The 18,250-nt window shown below is 40.7% G+C and overlaps 1 protein-coding gene across 4 annotated transcripts in view; it reads left to right on the top strand.

Moving 5' to 3' along the window:
• Nucleotides 1-18,250, top strand: part of WDFY4 (WDFY family member 4) — a 370,216-nt gene that overhangs the window by 297,352 nt on the left and 54,614 nt on the right. For all 4 annotated transcript variants that reach the window (XM_037056671.1, XM_037056674.1, XM_037056673.1 and 1 more), the window contains exon 48: nucleotides 18,036-18,078. In XM_037056671.1, the coding sequence (XP_036912566.1) occupies nucleotides 18,036-18,078 (43 nt within the window). The remainder of the gene's footprint in view (nucleotides 1-18,035; nucleotides 18,079-18,250) is intronic.

An 18,250-nucleotide genomic window follows, 5' to 3' on the forward strand; every position in this document is an offset into this window, starting at 1 on the left:
TATCTGTTGTTACTCAGCCCTTCCAGTCCCCATGGGCCTCTCGGTGAGTGTAAAGATACAGGTTTTTCATGCAGTCTGGCCTGAAACATTAGCCCACTCATTCCCAGGTGCTCAGAGCAGCAGGACCCTCCTCTGCCCTGGAAGTTGTGGTCTGTGTGGTGGCCCTGAAAGGCTGCATATAGGCCACCAGAAGTCAAACATTCACCATGTAAACTCCCTTTAAAGTCTAACTGCTGTACCATGCACTTCCACTATTCTCAAACAGCCTCCCCCCATGTGTCTGTGTGTCCATCCTTTGATGCTATTCCCTGGCCTCTGGCCCCTGCCCCTGCCCCAACACACATTCTTCACACCACCCCCTGGAGGCACCTCAAGCCTTCTCTTCACAGAGCAACCTCCCACTTACCATTTCATTCTGTCACCACAGCTCTCCTTTGAGGCAGGAATAGTCTCCCCACCCAGAAATAAGGATGCTGGTGGTGCTGTGGTTGGGAGAGCAACTTATACACTCATACAGCTTGCTTTGTCCCAGAATTTCTGGACAGAACATTTTCCATGATATCTCAGCTTCAGCAAGCAGGCTGTTTATATGGAAATTGTTGGGTTCATGTCCTTTGGCAGTTATCAGGCTAATTTGAAGGTGCTCAAAAAGCCATGTCGATGGTTTTTGAGCACCTTCTTGGAGAATATACATGTGTAGCTTTGTCTAACCCTAACAGTATTTGCTTCTCCATCGCTAGTGAAACTCTGCACATGGGTTTCTGGGGTAGCTGTTATCTGTTAAACTACCTCCTTTACCCCAGTTGAGAATAAAAAAGTCAACTTTCATTTGGAGCAAACGTTCCCAGGGGGTCACATGGCCCAATAACAAGAGACGATGATTTCTTATTGGTTTAATAGCATCCATTCTGTAATTCTGAATGTGTCCTGTTTTAATTGCATCTGTTAACAGAACAAAAGGGAATAGGTGCCTTACAATTAAAATAAAATATTAAGATTATTAATTTAACAGACTAGGAATGCCCTGTTCATCAACAAACACATTCAAAACACATAAATGAATCTCGACACACAGGAAAGTATAGAAACCACAGTCAGTCCTGGCACCTTTAATCTCCATGAGGAGAGCAATAATTCAATTTCAACAACAGAGTTTAAGTGCTGTTTCTTAAAACCACATTGTCACTGCTTTCTCCTCATAGCCATGGCCTCCCTTACATATATGGAAACTGGAGTTCATAGAAGTCACTTGGCAGGGAGAAAACACAGGGTTTTGACCCACATGGGCTGCTTTCTGCTCCCCATGTACCATCCAGGAGACCCTGGACAGCCTCCTGACCTCACTGAACTTTAGGTCTCCTTCTGTAGATAGGATACTAGAAGCAGCTGCTTCTGAAGAACAAGGAGAGTGTGAGTGGAGATCTTGAACACCTCCATTGGAACTTTGTGTAAAGGGAGTTGGGGGAGGAGCTATGTGGCATAGCTGATTCATGGTGGAACCACTCTTAGGGATTCTACCAGGGAGAAACCAGGTTCAGAGTCTATACCCGAGTCCTTGTTTACTGGGGTACAACTGCCTCCTCTGTGAAGACTTTGGATTACTTTATCCTGGAGGACAAGGGGTCATACCTTATTTGAGGCGCAAGCCCTCCAGAATCAGAGTGTGGGCAGTTATTTTCATACCCTGCGGCGTGTGTATTCTGCCCACAACTGCATGTGGCCCCACTGAGAACTTATTGAAAATAGGCATGGCACAGACCCTGGTGTATACTGGCAGGTACCCAGGTGTGGTATCCCCTCTGCTGTTAGGTAAACCCCCCCATCTCTAAGGAAGGCTTTTCTGTAAATTCATCAACCTGTAAAGCTGAGAGATACTTTGAAGGGAAGCCCTGAAGATTGGCTATAAGGGAACAACTTAACTTTCAATGGTTCTTAGGAAAATGAAGGCTCTGCTCACCTTCTAGAGGAAAATGAACAAAAGCAACAGACATATAAGGCCAGGTGGCAATAAGGCTAGAGAAAGAAGGAGGACAAAGGAAATAGTGGCACTGGGGAGATGTACCTCTTAGGGGAGGCTTACCAGGAAGAACAGCTGAGCAGATCCTGAGGGAAATGAGGATTCAGGGAGCAAGAGAGGGTGTTCCAGACAGAGGAAACATCAAATGGAAAGGCAAGTGGAGGAAGAGGAAGAGGTGAGAAGATGGAAGGAAGGAGAAAAGGATGGAGGGAAAGAAAGACAAACAGGAGGAAGAAAGGAAGGTCAGGGCATAATTTAGAAAAACAAAATGAGGGCAGACATGATCCGGCCTATTTTTCAAATGGCCCTCTAACTGTTGTCAGAAGAATCCCCAGGGCATGTCAAACCAAGGGGAAAAGGCCAATGTTTGCACTTCTCCCAAGGTTGTCACAGACAGGATTGTGACCTCTCTCTTCTGAGTTCTACCTGAGGTAGGAGGAAACCCAGCCATGAGGCTAGCATTCAATAGCCATTGAATTGAACTTGGCTGGCCCTACTCTGAGCTGTGTGCTCTCAAATAGGGTCTGGAGTCCACCAGGGAGCTACCATGTGCTGACTCCATAATCTAGCCCCCAGAGGGAGTGTACCTTGGGGTAATAGAAGTAGCCCAGACACGGAAGGGAGTAGACCAGGCTGGATTGGAAGCTACCTCTTCTATGTACTCCCTGAGGCCTTGGCCAACTCACCTGCTCCTCTTCTATCTATACTTGCCTTGCTGATATACACTCGATTCCTTGGTGATATCACGTAGTTACAAACATGCACTCACATACTCCCAGTTCCACTTCCTTTTTGATTAGATAATTCTGTTAAGTCTGTTCATTTTCTATGTATATAAAAGTGCTCAGTAGAAGGCAGGCACATGGGCAGCAAGCAACAAATGGGTTTTGAGGACAATGGAACTAGGCTTCAAACCCCACCTTCACTGCCAACCTGCTTTTAATCATGAGCTCAATTTACAGATATGCAAAATGGGTTAGAAAATTGCAGGTTGTTATGAAGAGTATTGAGGTGATGACTGTATCTTAAGTGACTAAGATAGTGGGTATCCAGTGATCTCGCTTCTGTGGTCATTGCCTTTGGATGATACATAATGCTGGTAGGTTCATCAAACAGCACTGTCATGATTGCCTCCCTCAAATCAGCAGTCCAGGACACTCCCCTCTGGTCATTAACCCCAGATGTAGGACTTTGTGGAACAATCTTTGCTGATTCCCAAGCACAAAATTCTTTGCCACCAAAAAACACAGATTATTAATAATAGTATTAATAACAATAAACATAAATATAATGATAGTAACTTATAGATATGGTGATATCTTTATCCACTTTTATGTATTTATTTTTAGAGAGAGGGGAAGGAAGGAGAAAGAGAGGGAGAGAAACATCAATGTGTGGTTGCCTTTCACATTGCCCCCACTGGGGACCTGGCCCACAACCGAGGCATGTGCCCTGACTGGGAATCAAACCGGCGACCCTTTGGTTCTCAGCCTGCACTCAATCCACTGAGCTACACCAGCCAGGGCATCTTTATCCACTTTTAACCTCTAAAGCTCACTACAGCCCAAGCTACTCACTTTCTCATTCATTCATTCATGCATGCATTCATTCAACAATTGGTATTTGTATCATTCTGACCTGTTGGTCAGGTCCAGTCAGAAGATAGGCAGTGAATGAGACAAATATTGTCATGTTTCTCATGAAACTCCTATTTTAGGAGAAAACAAATCAAGCAATAAAAACAAAACAAAAAGACTCAAGAATTCAGAAAATAAAATCTGGTTGTATGGAAAGGAATGCCAAGAGTCAGGAAGAGACTAGCTGGGGGTGGGGGAGCTAATTTAGGATGAAATGGTTAGGGAAGTCCTCTCTGAAGTGGTCTTTGAGCCACACAGGAGGATCTGCAGAAGAATGCCTCAGGAAGGGGGCATAGCAGGTGCAAAGCCCTCACAGTAGGGAGATGCTTGAGGTGTTTAAAAAAAAGAAAATGTGGTGTTGGGGGGTGGAGTGGTCAGAGCACAGAGCTGCAAGAAAGAAGGTAGAAGATATAGGTAGAGTTGGGGGGAAGTTTAGGAGGGTTACCCTGGCTGCAGAAAGGCAACAGAAATAGGGAGGGTAGAGTAGATGAAGACAGGCTGGTTGCAAGCAGAAAAAGAAGGGAGCATGTACTGAGGGGCAGGGGAGGCAGAGAACAACAGTACATAATCAAGATATGTGACTAAAGCAGAACTGATTGAACAGTCTTCTGGTTGCATATATGGGTCAAAAATGCCATACAGATGCCAGAGCAGGCAATTTCTAGTGGACCTGGTGTTTTGAATATATTTTGTATTGAGCCTACTTTACAGATAGAGCACCGAGCCTCCAGAGCATATCCCTTGTCAAAGTCACACACTATACAAGCAGAGCCTGCATCAGGTTAGTTACCTTGCCTGTGGGTTTAACTGCCATTTGAGCTTTTCTATAAAAGTTTGATGTTATGACATCCTGTGATAAATTTGTCTCTCTGGGATAACAAGGAAGCTGCTGACTCATCATGTTTTCTGAACACTAGCCTAAAGTGAGCTGGATCTTTTGGGAACTTTAATCCTGGTACAGGCTAAGCCCCATTTTTAAGGCTCATCCCTCACAGGAAAGAAAGCATTCATGTGTTATCAGAGCCAGCTCTGGGAGTTGAGATGAGTTCTATTGTGTGACACGAGTAAAGAGCTTGAAAATTAAAAATTGGTAATTAATTGAATTGGTAATGAACTAAAAGCTTGTGATGGTAGTCCATTATGCCTGTTTGGGGAGGTGTGGTTCAGTTGTACACCTTGTGTTCTGGGGGTACCAGGGACCAGGACACATTTGTCTTTGGCCTCCCCATCACCCAGATGATGGGGGGAGATCAAAGCATGGTCACTGTCCCCTCTCCTCAGCATTGCTAGCCATGGAGCACTGGGAAGATGAAGCTGGAGCCATTAAGTACCTGGCCCTAAAAATCAGTCTCTAGACAACTATGGAGGTGAGGCACTCTACAGAGAGGACAGTGGCAGTCTTAGCACCTCCCTTCTACCCTTCCAGGCTAAGGCTCAGGTCTAGATATTACACATAACTCTCATAACCACTTGATGTATTAATTTTTATCTCCACTGGACAGATATGGCAACATAGGTGCAGAGGCCAAGTAACTTGTCCACAATCACACAGATTTGAAATAAGGGCTCTGGCATTTTCCCATTATACCTGCTGTGGAAATAGGATCATGAAATATGTGTTCTACTGTCTCCCATGAAGAATCTATCCTTGAAAGGCCCTGCTCAGCCTCAGAGTAACCACTTGTTAATAAGTTCCAGTGCTTGGCAGAGTTTGTGAGAGGGGTTTGCCTCCAGATTTCTCAAAGGATGAGTTGTGCTCCAATGCTCACCACAGGTAGCAGAAATAAAGTGAAGTCTGCTTTAAGTTACCTTACCAAGCTCAAGCCTCCTGAGTGAACCATTATTCACACTGCAGTTTCCTTAAAGTGGTAACTGATTGGGAGAAGAAGGACTTCAAACACTAGTCTCTACCTGCTTGTGTAACCACAAAATGCTCAAGGAGACTCAGACTTTGGAAAAAGAATCAGGCATGACCCCAAAGCCCCATGGACTCGCACCCCATCCTTTTCAAGCTGGCCTCACAGCTGGGCACCTGAGAGCCCAGTTGGGTTCTCAGCTAGTTGCTCTGCCTGCCCAGGGCCGAGGGCTAGCTTGTCCCTCTCCTAAATAATGAATGTGCTCACAGCTGGGGTCTGTTAAATAAAGCACTGGGAGAACCAGCGTTTCCAAAGCTACTAACTCAGAGGAAGAGAGAAAAAGCAGAGTTTGAAGCAGTTTGTCAAAAAAAAATCTATAAATGCAGCACCACCACCACAGAAAAACTTACCTCGTTGTTCCAGTTCTTCCTCCTCAACTGTGCAACTTCATCACCAGGCAACGAGAGACTCTTCTGGAGTTAATTAGCATAGTCTTGACGCTAGTCTGCAAAGTGGAAGAATGCAATGACTGAAAGAAAGGGTATCCAGGACAACCAAACTTTCCTTCCTGGGCTGGGGCTGACAGGACTCCTACAGTGGGGTTACTCTTGCCCCATCCTAGCAGTGCAGTGGGAGGGGTACAGCTCCAGGACAGAACAACTTTCCACAGGACAACCCAAGTGGGCATGGCTAACAGGGAAAAAGACGCCTTTGTCCCTTTCAAGGGACAAGTAGCTTACTTTAATAGCACCGAGTCCCATGAAATATCATTACACTTCCTTGTAATTTGTCCAGGTAGCATTTTTCTACTCTTTGGTTTTCAAAAAGGCTGCATTTTATCTGTTTATTTATTTAAATCTAATTATTTCTTGCATTTTTCTCTCTGTACCCTTTATATATAATTAAATCTACATTTTGAATGAATGTGTAATACTGAATCCTGTGGATTTTGCTTCTCCTGTTGCTTCCAATTTGGCACTACTATGAAGAAGTCTGCAGTGAATAAATTTGTGTGCACTTATAGTCTTTGTTCAGGTTTTTTTAAAACTCAACTTCTAGAAATGGAGAAAGTTGTTGAAAAAGGATAAAAATATTAAAATTAGTATACAAATAATAAAATAACATTGTAGAAAAATTAGAAAATGTATATATATAAATAAAAATAAAAATACTCTAAATGGTACTACCTAGATAGAATTAGAAAAATAATTATCAAGTAAATAATTTGGAATGCAAAATTAATCTAAGAAATAAAAATTTTAGAAAGTTCAAAAAGCAAAATGAACTAGTTTAAATCACAAAATAAGATATAATAAATTATTAAATTAGAAATACAGTTAATAATAAAAAATTAAATGTATTAATTTTAAATACATGAAAAATTTATGTATATGTTCCCACCACTGTATTATTTAATAAAAACTAAAATAAAATACTTCATTTAATTTAGGCAATAAATAAATTTAAAATAATTAACAAAGTAAGATAAATAGATAATTGTTAATTACCTGAAATACTGTGATATAGTGTATTTCTAATTAGAATATTCATAAAAGTACATACTTTAAATCAAGAAATACATAATATAAAATTATAAAATGCACATAATAAAAAATAAGTCAATATTTTAAGGAAGAAAATACATGAGACAATAAATACATTTTAAAATACAGATATGCAAATCTAATAAAAATTAAAGCAACACAGTTTCAGCATCTAGAGGTAACTTCATGTTGTATAACCTTCCAGACTTTTAATACATGCACAATTTTATGTTATGGCAGAGATATGCAGTAATAATTTGGTTATTTTTTAATGCTAATTTAACTCCAAATATACACAAATTAGTAGTTTCTCAGGTAAATATAAAACTCAGATTTTTGTGTGTCACTTTTTATTTGCTTTTATTTTATTTTTCATTTTTTTAAATTTTAATTGTTCAAGTACAGTTTTATGTCTTTTACTCCCATCTCAGCCCACCTACCCAGCCCTCCCCACTCCCTCCCATTTCCAGCCCACCTTGTTTTTCTGTCTATGTGTCTTTTATACTTGTTCCTGTCAACCCTTTCCCTTTTCCCCTGAAGTTCCCTCCCCTCTCCCCTCTGGACAGTGTCACCGGTTCTCTATTTCAGTGTCTTTGGATATATTTTGCTTGTTTGATTGTTTTGTTGTTTAAGTTCCTGTTAAAGGTGAGATCATGTGGCATTCATATTTCACCACCTGGCTTATTTCACTCAGCATAATGCTTTCAAGTTCCATCCATGATGTTGCAAAAGGTAGGAGCTCCTTCTTCCTTTCTGCAGCATAGAATTCCATTGTGTATATGTACCATAGGTTTTTGATCCAGTCATTTACCGATGGGCATCTAGATTTCAACCAACTGTGGAACTTGGAGGTCAAGTTTCAGTGGAATTGCCAGATCAAAAAGCAAATCTATTTTTAGTTTTCTGAGAAAATTCCATACTTTTTCTCATAGTGGTTGTACCAGTCTGCAATCCCACCAACAGTACATTAGTGTTCCCTTTTCTCAACAACCTCTCCAACACTTGTTGTTTGTTGCTTTGTTTATGATGATCATTTTGACTGCTGTAAAGTGGTATTTCATTGTGGCTTTAACTTGCATCTCTCTGATAGCTAGTGACGTTGAGCATCTTTTCATGTGTCTCTGGATCCTCTGTATGTCCTCCTTAGGGAAGTGTCTATTGAAGTCCTAATTATGTTGCTTGTCTTCTTGGAGCATAGTCATGTAAGTTCTTTATATATTTTGGAGATAAACCCTTGTCTGAGGAATCACTAGCAAATATGTTTTTCCATACAGTTGGTTGTCTTTTTATTTTAATGCTGTTTTCTTTAGCTGTGCAGAAGCTTTTTATTTTGATGAGATCCCATTTGTTTATTCTTTCCTTTATATTCCTTGCTCTAGGGAACATGTTGGTAAAAATGTTGCTACGTGAAATATCTGAGATTTTCCTGCCAATGTTCTCCTCTAGGACTTTAATGGTGTCGTGGCTTATATTTAAGTCTTTTATCCACCTTGAATTTAATTTGGTGTATGGTGAAAGTCGATGCCCAAGTTTCATTTTATTGCACATAGCTGTCCAGTTCTCACAAGACCATTGGTTGAAGAGGCTATTTTTACTCCATTTTATTTTGCTGCCCCCTTTGTCAAATATTAATTGCCTGTAGAGACTTGGGTTCATTTCTTGGCTCTCTGTTCTGTTCCATTGGTCTATGTGCCTGTTTTTATTCCAGTACCAGGCTGTTTTGATTACAGTGGCCTTGTAATAGAGTTTGGTATCAGGTATGGTGACCCCTCCTACTTTGTTCTTATTTCTCAAAATTGCAGCTGCTATTCAGGGTTGTTTATGTTCCATATAAATTTTTGAAGTGTTTGTTCTATGTCTGTGAAATATGCCATTGGTACTTTAATAGGTATTGCATTAACTCTGTAAATAGCTTTGGGTAGTATGGACATTTTGATGATGTTAATTCTTCCAATCCATGAACATGGTATATGTTTCCATTTGTTTGTGTCTTCGTTGATTTCTTTCTTGAGTGTTGTGTAGTTTTCTGAGTACAGGTCTTTTTCCTCCATGGTTAGGTTTATTCCTAGGTATTTTATTATTTTTTGGTATATCAAATGGGATTTTTGTCTTGATTTCTGCTTCTGCTGATTCATTGTTAGTATACAAAAATGCCTTTGATTTCTGGATATTGACTTTGTATCCTGCAGTTTTGCCAAATTCATTTATTAGTTTGAGCAGTTTTTTGGTAGTCTATAGAATTTTCCATGTACACTACTATGCCATCTGCAAACAATGATAGTTTTGTTTCCTCCTTTCCAATTTGGATGCCTTTTATTTCCTTTTCTTGTCTGATCACTGTGGCTAAAACTTCCAATACTATATTAAATAGAAGTGGTGAAAGTGCACAACTTTGTCTTGTTCCTGATCTTAGTAGAAAAGATTTTAGTTTTTTCCCATTGAGTATGATGTTGGCTGTGGGTTTCTCATATATGGCCTTTATTATATTGAGGAATGCTCCCTCTATTCCCACTTTGCTGAGTACCTTTATCATAAATGTGTGTTGTACCTTATCAAAAGCTTTTTTAGCATCTATTGATATAATCATGTGATTTTTGTCTTTGCTTTTGTTTATATGATGCATTACATTTACTGATTTGCGAATATTGAACCATCCTTGCATCCCTGGGATGAATCCTACCTGGTCATGGTGAATGATCTTTTTAATGTATTGTTGGATGCAGTTTGCCATATTTTGTTGAGGATTTTAGTGTCTATGTTCATGAGTGAAATTGGCCTGAAGTTTTCTTTCTTGTATCTTTATCTGGTTTTGGGATTAGGATGATGCTGGCTTCATAAAAAGAGCTTGGGATTCTTCCAACATTTTGAAATTTTTGGAATAGCCTGTGAAGAATAGGGGTTAGCTCTTCCTTAAATGCTTTGAGGAATTCTCCTGTGAAACCATCTGGGCCAGGGCTATTGTGCTTCAGGAGATTTTATTATTGCTTCAATTTCATCTTCTGTTATTAGTCTGTTCAGGCATTCTGCTGCTTCTTCATTGAGTTTTGGAAGATTATATTTTTCTAAAAATATGTCCATTTCTCCTAAGTTTTCAAATTTCTTGGCATACAGTTCTTCATAGTAATTTCTTACAATCCTTTGTATTTCTGTGCAGTCAGTTGTAATCTCTCTTCTTCCATTTCTGATTGTGTTTATTTGGGTTCTTGTTCTTTTTTTCTTGATGAGCCTGCTTAAAGGCTTGTCTATTTTATATTTTCAAAAAAACAGCTCCTGGATTCATTGATCCTTAGAATTGTGCTTTTAGTCTCTCTGCCATTTAATTTTGTTATGATTTTGGTTATTTCCTTCCTTCTACTTGCTCCAGGCTGTTTTTGTTATTGTTCCTCAAGTTCTTGTAGGCATAGCATTAGGTTATTTGTTTGCAATGTTTATGTGGTTTTTAGTTAGGCCTGTATTGCTATGAACTTCCCTCTCAGGACTGCCTTCACGGTGCCCCATAAGTTTTGGGTTGTGGTTAGTTCATTTTCATTTGTTTCCAAAAACTTATTGATTTCTTCCCTAATTTCATTCTTGACCCATTCATTGTTTAATAGCATGCTATTCAATCTTCATTATTTTGAATGTTTTGGGTCTTTTCTCTTGTGGTTGGTTTACAGTTTCAGTCCCTTGTGAACAGAGAAAATGCTCAGGATGGTTTCAATATTCTTAAATTTTTTGAGGCTCGTTTTGCATCTATCATGTGGTCTATCTTTGAAAATGTTCCATGCATATTTGAAAAGAATGTGTATTTAGCTCCTTTGGGATGAAGCGTTCTATATATATCAGTTAAGTTCATTTTATCTAGGACGTTGTTCAATTCCACAATGTGTTTGTTGATATTTTGTTTGGAAGATCTGTCCATTTTTGACAGTGGGATGTTAAAATCCCCAACTATAATTGTGTTGCTGTCAATATCTTTCTTGAATTCCTCTAAGATTTTCTTTACATATTGGGGTGCTCCTATGTTGGGTGCATATATATTTACTATGTTTATGTCTTCTTGGTGGATTCTTCAGTTGAGTATTATGAAGTAACCACCCGGGTCTCTCTTTATGGCCCTTTTTCTGAAGTCTATTTTGGCTGATATGAGTATTCCTACCCTGGCTTGTTTTCCATTTCTGTTTGCTTGGAAAATTTGTTTCCAGCCCTTTGCTTTCAATCTGCTTATATCTTTTGTCCTAACAAGGGTTTCTTGTAGGCATCAAATGTGTGGGTCATGCTTTCTTATCCATTCAGCTATTCTATGTCTTTTAATTTGAGCATTTAATCCATTTACATTTAAAGTTATTATTGATAGGGGCTTATTCATTGCCATTTTCAAACCTGTGTTTCTCTCTGTCTTTCTCTCTCTTTTCCTTCCTTTCCTTAAAGCAATTTCTTTAGCATGTCTTGCAGATCTGGTTTGGTGGAGGCGTATTCTTTGAGATTTCTTTTGGCTGGAAAGCTCCTTATTTGGCCTTCTCTCTTGATTGAGAGCCTTGCTGGGTAAAGCAGCCTTGGTTGCAGGCCTCTGGTTCTCATTACTTGGAATATTTCTTGCCATTCTCTTCTGGGTTGGGGCAGTTCCATTGAGAAGTCAGCTTCTAGCCTTATTGGGGCTCCCTTGTATGTTATATTCCATTTCTTCCTTGCTGCCTTTAAGATTCTCTCTTTGTCTTGGAATTTTGCCATTTTAATGATGATGTATCTTGAAGTGGGCCTCTTTGGTTTCCTCCTTATTGGGACTCTCTGTGACTCCTGGATTTGTGTGACTCTTTCTCTCAGCAAATTAGACAAGTTTTCCGTCATTACTTTTTCAAATAGGTTTTCCATCCCTTGCTCTTCTTCTTCTCCTTCTGGTGTCCATATTATTCTGATATTACTAAGTTTCATATTGTATTGTATTTCTGCTAATCTCTCTTCATTTTTTCCTGAGCCTCTTTTCCTTTTCTTGCTCTTTCTGGGTGTTTTTTTCTACTTTGTCCTCCAGCTCACTGATCCAATTTTCTGCTTTATTTTCTGCTTTTGATTCCTTCTGCTGTGTTCTTCAGTTCAGAAATTATATTCTTCATTTCCTCTTTGCCCTTGTTGATAGTTTCTATTGTCTTTTTCATGTTGATATAGTTTGCAGTGAATTCATTGTAGTTTCCCTGTAGTTTCTGGTAATTCTCTGTGAGCTCATTGAATTTCCTTATCACCATTGCTTTGAACTAAATATCTGATAGTTTAGTTGCCTCCATTTCATTGAGCTTTCTTTCTAAGGTTTCCTGCTTTCCTTTTATTTGGGAACTGTTTGTTTTTCTTTCCCTTGTTTGTGAGACTCTTTTTGTTAGCCTCAGCTTCTTAAATTGATCTGTTTTAGCTCCCTGGATTTATGGTGTGAACCTCTGTTGTAGAATACCTGTGAGATTCAATGGTGTAGTCCTTTTTGGGTATTCTGGTGTTTACAGCTTCCACCTACTCTTTTTTTGTGATCAGTTGGGGGGGGGAAGGCAAAATAGTTTAAGACAACAAGGAGTATTCTATGCTATTTACAGTAGCAGCCAGTAGAGAAGAGATAGGAGATCCTTTGGCTATTTATAGTATTAACTGTGATATTTCACTCAAGAAGCCACTTTTTAATAAGGATGGAAAGAAGATAGGACTCTTGTGGGGAGGGTAGGATTGTGAGTTGGATTTAGAAATCAGTGAGGTTGTGGGAGGTCAGAATCTGAGGTGAGGTGAGAGTAGAGGATAGTAAATAGGTGCAGTGTGTGAGAGAATAGAGTTAACCACTTCAGTAATAGATTTCAGGAGACTGTGAAGTGGGCTAAGATCTGGGAGAGGTGTTGTGTAGTATTTACAATAGTATGAAACAGCTATTTTTTACAATAATATTAGAGCAACAATCATATAACAGAATCTATGAGATCTAGATATGAAGAATAGAGAGTATCAGACCACGAGTAGTGTGCTAATGGAACACAGGTCAAGTGAAAGACAGTAAATTAGCAATACACTATGAATGACAGAACAGGGGAAACCTGTGTAATGATACAATATAACCAGCCAAGCAAAGAAGATTATACAGAAAGAAGAGGAATACAAAAATATTATTCCAATAAAAGATGTAAGAATAATGAAAATTATAATACAAACATCAATATCTTGCAGGTTCTGTGTAATAGCAAAGTGAAATTTGTCTCTCCGTCTCAGCTGTTGGAATGCCCTCTCATTGGGTCCAACTGTCTTTTCATAGTTTGGGTTTTTTTTGTCTCATTTGTGGATATTTTTTAAAAAAGCAGACTAAGGAAGGTAGAAGAGATAAAATTGGAAAGAAAAGAAGGAATAAAATGAAAGGAAATAGAAGGAAGTAGAAGTAAAAGGAATTAAGAGATAAAAAATAATAAAATTTAAAAAGTGAAAAATTACTTTAAAAAATCAAACAAACACACACACACACACAAACAAAACAAAAATAAACGTCTTGCTGGTTTCAAACTGTCCAAACTGGTTTCTGTTTCTGCTGGCTGCAGCAGGTGGAGAGGCAGGTTTACAGATGTGGGCTCTGGGTCTCCTGAGGCATGCAAACTCTGTCCAGGTCCACAAGTGTGGTCCCTGGGTGTTCCACAAAGCTCTCTTTTCCTGGGTTGTGGGCGCTTGTGCCTGGCTAGGCCGCCTCTGGTCACACAGTCTCGGGCGCACACTCTTTCCAGGGTTATGCGTGGGTGCTCACAGCCCCTGTGTGTTTGCCACTCAGTCCTTACTCCCCTCTCTGTGACTTCCTATATATGTATTTTTTTTCTTCTTCAGAGGAAAGAGCTTGTCTTTGGACTCAGGTTCTAGGGTCAAGGTTTGGTTCCTGCAGGTGCCCTGCACAGCCTGAGATAAAGTGCACGGGTACCTGCCCTGCACTAGGCCTTGGGGTGGCTCCAGCCAGCCATTTAGATTTCCCTAGTCCACTCTCTCCCTCACCTTGGTTCCATTTCCTCATCTGTAAATGGAGAGAATGCTACTGCATGAGTCTTTGTAAAAATTAGATGACAGGGACTGGAATCTGTAATGCCTTAGGCAATTATTATTATTATTATTATCATTATTATTATTATGTCTAGGACCATATGTAAGATTTCTATGCATTAGAGAAATGAAGAAAGTCAGGAAACTATAACAAAAAGGGTAGATATCCTTTGAATACAGGGGAAAATCTCTGGTTTGCAAATATGTCTGTCTTTTCATGGATTCCTATTGACCTATAACCTGGATCTGAAAACTAGGCTAACCCAAATTTGCTTCTCAGGAGAAAAAGAGTAGAAGGAGTGTGTCTGTATGACTAGTCTCTGGACTACTCATGGAAAACTTTCTTATGCCACAGACTGTCTCCCAAGAATTATTCAGCAAAGCAAATATGTTCCCCATTCTGGAGCCTTGCTCAGGTGGGAGGATGGACAGGACACTCGAGACACTTGTCCTGTTCTGGGACAGAAACCGAACCCCTTATCAGGCAAATGTCCAGTTTGCCAACACAAGTGGCTTTTCTTCTCATGTGGTCTATGTTTTCTTTTCTTTTTTAAAAAAGGATTTATTTATTTATTTATTTATTTTTTATTTATTTTTAGATAAAAAAGAAGGGTGGGAGAAAGAGAGGGAGAGACATCAATGTGTGCTTGCCTCCTCAGCGCCTTCTGCAGAGGACCTGGCCTGCAACCCAGGCACGTGCCCCTTCTGGGAATCAAACCAGGGACCCTTTGGTTCACAGGCCAGTGCTCAATCTGCTAAGCCACACTAGTCAGGGCTGGCTTATGTTTTCTTGATCCCTCTCAGTTCCTCATTAACCCATTTCACCATGTCCTCATAGCTATCTCACAGATGGGAGACACACAGAAGAATTTGGAGAGAAGGCAGGAGTTTCAAATCTGTCCACTTTAGCTCAGGAGCCCCAGTTTCCTGGTGAGCCTGCCTTGAATATCTGTGTTTTTTTTTCCCTCAGTGACTAAGGATTAGCCCTTGTCCCCTAGTCCCAGAGATAAGGAGGATAGGCAGAGGCCCCAGATCCCATCTCTTCCTGGACTGAGAGTGTGCAGTCTCCAACCAGATGAGTCCCTCGGCAGAGACTCTTTGGCTGGGCTAACCCATGCTCTGAAGGCCCCTCCAGGGTTCTCTGCCAGCTTTTCTAGGAAGGAGGTGTTTCTGGGCCATAACTCTGTCTCTCTCTGGGGGCCAGGCTCACAGTGGAGTAGAAAGTGGAGTGGAGGTATGAGTTGGGTGGAGCTAGTCCAAGGTAGTGGAGTCAGTGCAAGATGATGAGGCAAACCAGGGGCACAGGAGTGGGAGGGCCCTGAGGCCACATAATAGTATTATCTAATTTACAAGTGGCACAATAAGTCTACGATCATACAGAAAGCTGTTGGCAGAACCAGACAGGTCTGACCAGAAGTAAGTCTTCACTCTTATACCACACATTTCTTCCTTTCAAAGTAGGAGAGAATCAACCCTGCTCTGAAGTAGCATCAGCAGCCACTGGAACCCTGCCCAGTTGAGGGAGCCCTGTGCCCACATCTTTGACCTGTGATAGTCTTTTCCATTGCTATGATCACACTTGTCCCCCATACTCAGCACACAGGTTTGACAGATGTGATCTGCATGTTCAAAGGATGAGGTAAAAGCAGTTCAGAGCAGCCAAGTAGTGGGAGCAAGACTTGGACTCAGGTTCTGCTGACTCCAAAGCCAGTACACTTTCCCACACTGCCTGCCCCGGACAGTAGGTGGGGGGGGGGGGGGTTGGAAAGTCAAGAGCCATCTCTGGCACCTTGTTTAATATGAAAATTATACTATATTGATGAAATAATGCAGTTTATCTATTGTCAAAGAAATACTTTAATCACTAGGAATTTGAAAAATTTGCATAAACTATACTAGTAATTCTGTGATTGCCTTCAGATTAATATGACTTTAAAAGAAAAAGAGCTCACCTTCAGTTAGGTGTCTTGGCACTGCTGGCAATAGCGTCCTTTTTTTGATGGTAACAAAGTGATGGATCTTCCTTGGAGCTCATAGCAGATGAAATGAGGAATGGGATGGTAAAATGCCTTTATCTTCTGCACACCATTCTACCTGGTGGCAATGTCACAAAAGACCACAAGTAAAATTCTAGAACCCTTTCTGAAAGAGAAAATGACAGAACCATTCTCCCTAACAGGAACATTGTGCTCTGTTACCCACTCTCCACTCTCAAACTTCTAAAATAAAGTAGCAAGATGAGCAGTTGGTGTTTGCTTTATCAACTCCACATCCTCAGGAAGGCTCAGCACACATCCTTTTCAAGGAGTTGACCCTACTGTCTCCATTCCAGGCTCTGCTCTTGTTGATAACCTTCAAATTGCCCTGACATTTGGGATGGGGTAAGAGACAAGCTCATAAGCAAAGCAGGAGAACCAGATCTTCACTTGAGTCTTTGCAGACTGAAATAAAAGAGGTTTTTTTTCTGTTCTTTACCTGGATAAAATAGACCAAATAAATGATTTCTCTATAGTGGGGAGGAAGTGAATGCCAGCCTGAGAGTTGCTTTCTGCTTCTAGAAAACCATTAGGAAAGAATTGAATAAGGAGGGCTTGGGAGCCTGGGACAGGTGATGTGACAGCTGTGCTGTGAGGGGGCATGAGACTCTGCCCCTGCTGGGGAGCTTGGGCAGCCAGGCTTGTCTAGGCAGAGGCCTGGGACCCTCGCCTAGTCCATGTGGGTGGACATAGAATGCACATGGGGGGAGGGGGGTGCTGTGGGTGCCTGAACAGCACTGAGGCAGAGGACATGTCTGGAAAGCAACGTGATTTGGCTTGGTTTGGTGGAGCATCTGAGCAAAGACCTGGTCTTGGGAGTAGAGAGAGAGTCTCAAGGACACAGAGGGGAAAGAAGCAAAATGGAAAAGGAGCAAGGGACAAAACAGAGGCCCAGAAACTGGACTGTTTGGCAAATCCCTGCTGAGCAGGAGGGACACTTCACATGGAGAAGTTTCCTCCCCACATCCTCCCAACATGGGATCTTGAAACACTTCTAACCCTCCACTGCCAGATTGGTCAAAGGTGGAATTTCTTTGGTTCAATTTGTATTTCTTCATTGCATTTGTAGAAACAAGTGAACATAGCCTTTTAAGAGGACAATTTGGTAATATATATAGAAAACAAAAGTATTGACTTTTTAGGCCAGTGGTACTCCAGTCAGAAATTTATCTCATGGAGACACAGAGTATTCAGAGATTCATGTTTGAAGGTGGTCAGGAAATATGATTTGCTAAGACAAAGCCCACAACAGAGGCAGGCTCACCCAGTTTGAACCCGCTTGTATGGTGGTGTCTGCTGCTGGAGGAGTGAATATGCCCCAAGGTGCTATTAGATGTGAAGCAGGTAGAGGCCTGCACAGATGAGACAAGCCCATTCATCATCAGTTAAAAACTATATGAGCATATAGACAGGCATGTGGGAAAAACTCATCTGGAAACTTGTTAACTGTGGCTATTCCTAAATGGGAAAGGTAGTCCAGAAACTCGTATTTTATATTTGTGTTTTATATTGTTTGCATTCTTAACCACATACATATATTATGTTCACTTAATATATGTGACCTATATTATATTCACAATGGTGAAGAAGGCTGATATGTGTTTGTGGGAAATCGATGTGCCCCGAGCTTGCTTCAGCATAACTCTGAGACTCTACATGCACCACACTTAAGGCAGTGGCATATTCTAGCATAAGTGTCACATAAGTGTGGCAGTGACTGCAAGAACCTCATCTTCAACATGATGGGGTGGGGTCATGAAGATAATAATCTGTTGCCTTGGCTGCTAATAATGTGGAAAAGCTGCTGTGTGCTCTAGAAGTCTATCTTCTCCTGCAAGTCCTATCCCTACAAAATCCTGGAAGCCTCACATCTTCTAATGCTTATGCCTTAGGATATTTGGTCACTGACAGTTTTTTCTGTCCCACAGGAAATATCCTGGCTCTGACAGGACCATGCTGCAGAGGTGGCAGGTACAGTGACCCCCCTAGAGGACTCTGGGTTTGAGGAAGCCCACTGGGACTGTAAGTCAGAAAATAGTTCAGGCCCCAGTGATGGAAAGAGAAAGCATGTGAATGAATCAGAAAGGATCTTGTTTTTCTAATTTACCAAAATGTCCCAAATAATCTCCTGAAAAGATCTCAG

This window comes from Sturnira hondurensis, unplaced genomic scaffold, assembly GCF_014824575.4.
Source record: "Sturnira hondurensis isolate 20B ecotype Veracruz unplaced genomic scaffold, ASM1482457v3 Scaffold0009125, whole genome shotgun sequence".
Classification (NCBI taxonomy): Eukaryota; Metazoa; Chordata; class Mammalia; order Chiroptera; family Phyllostomidae; genus Sturnira; species Sturnira hondurensis.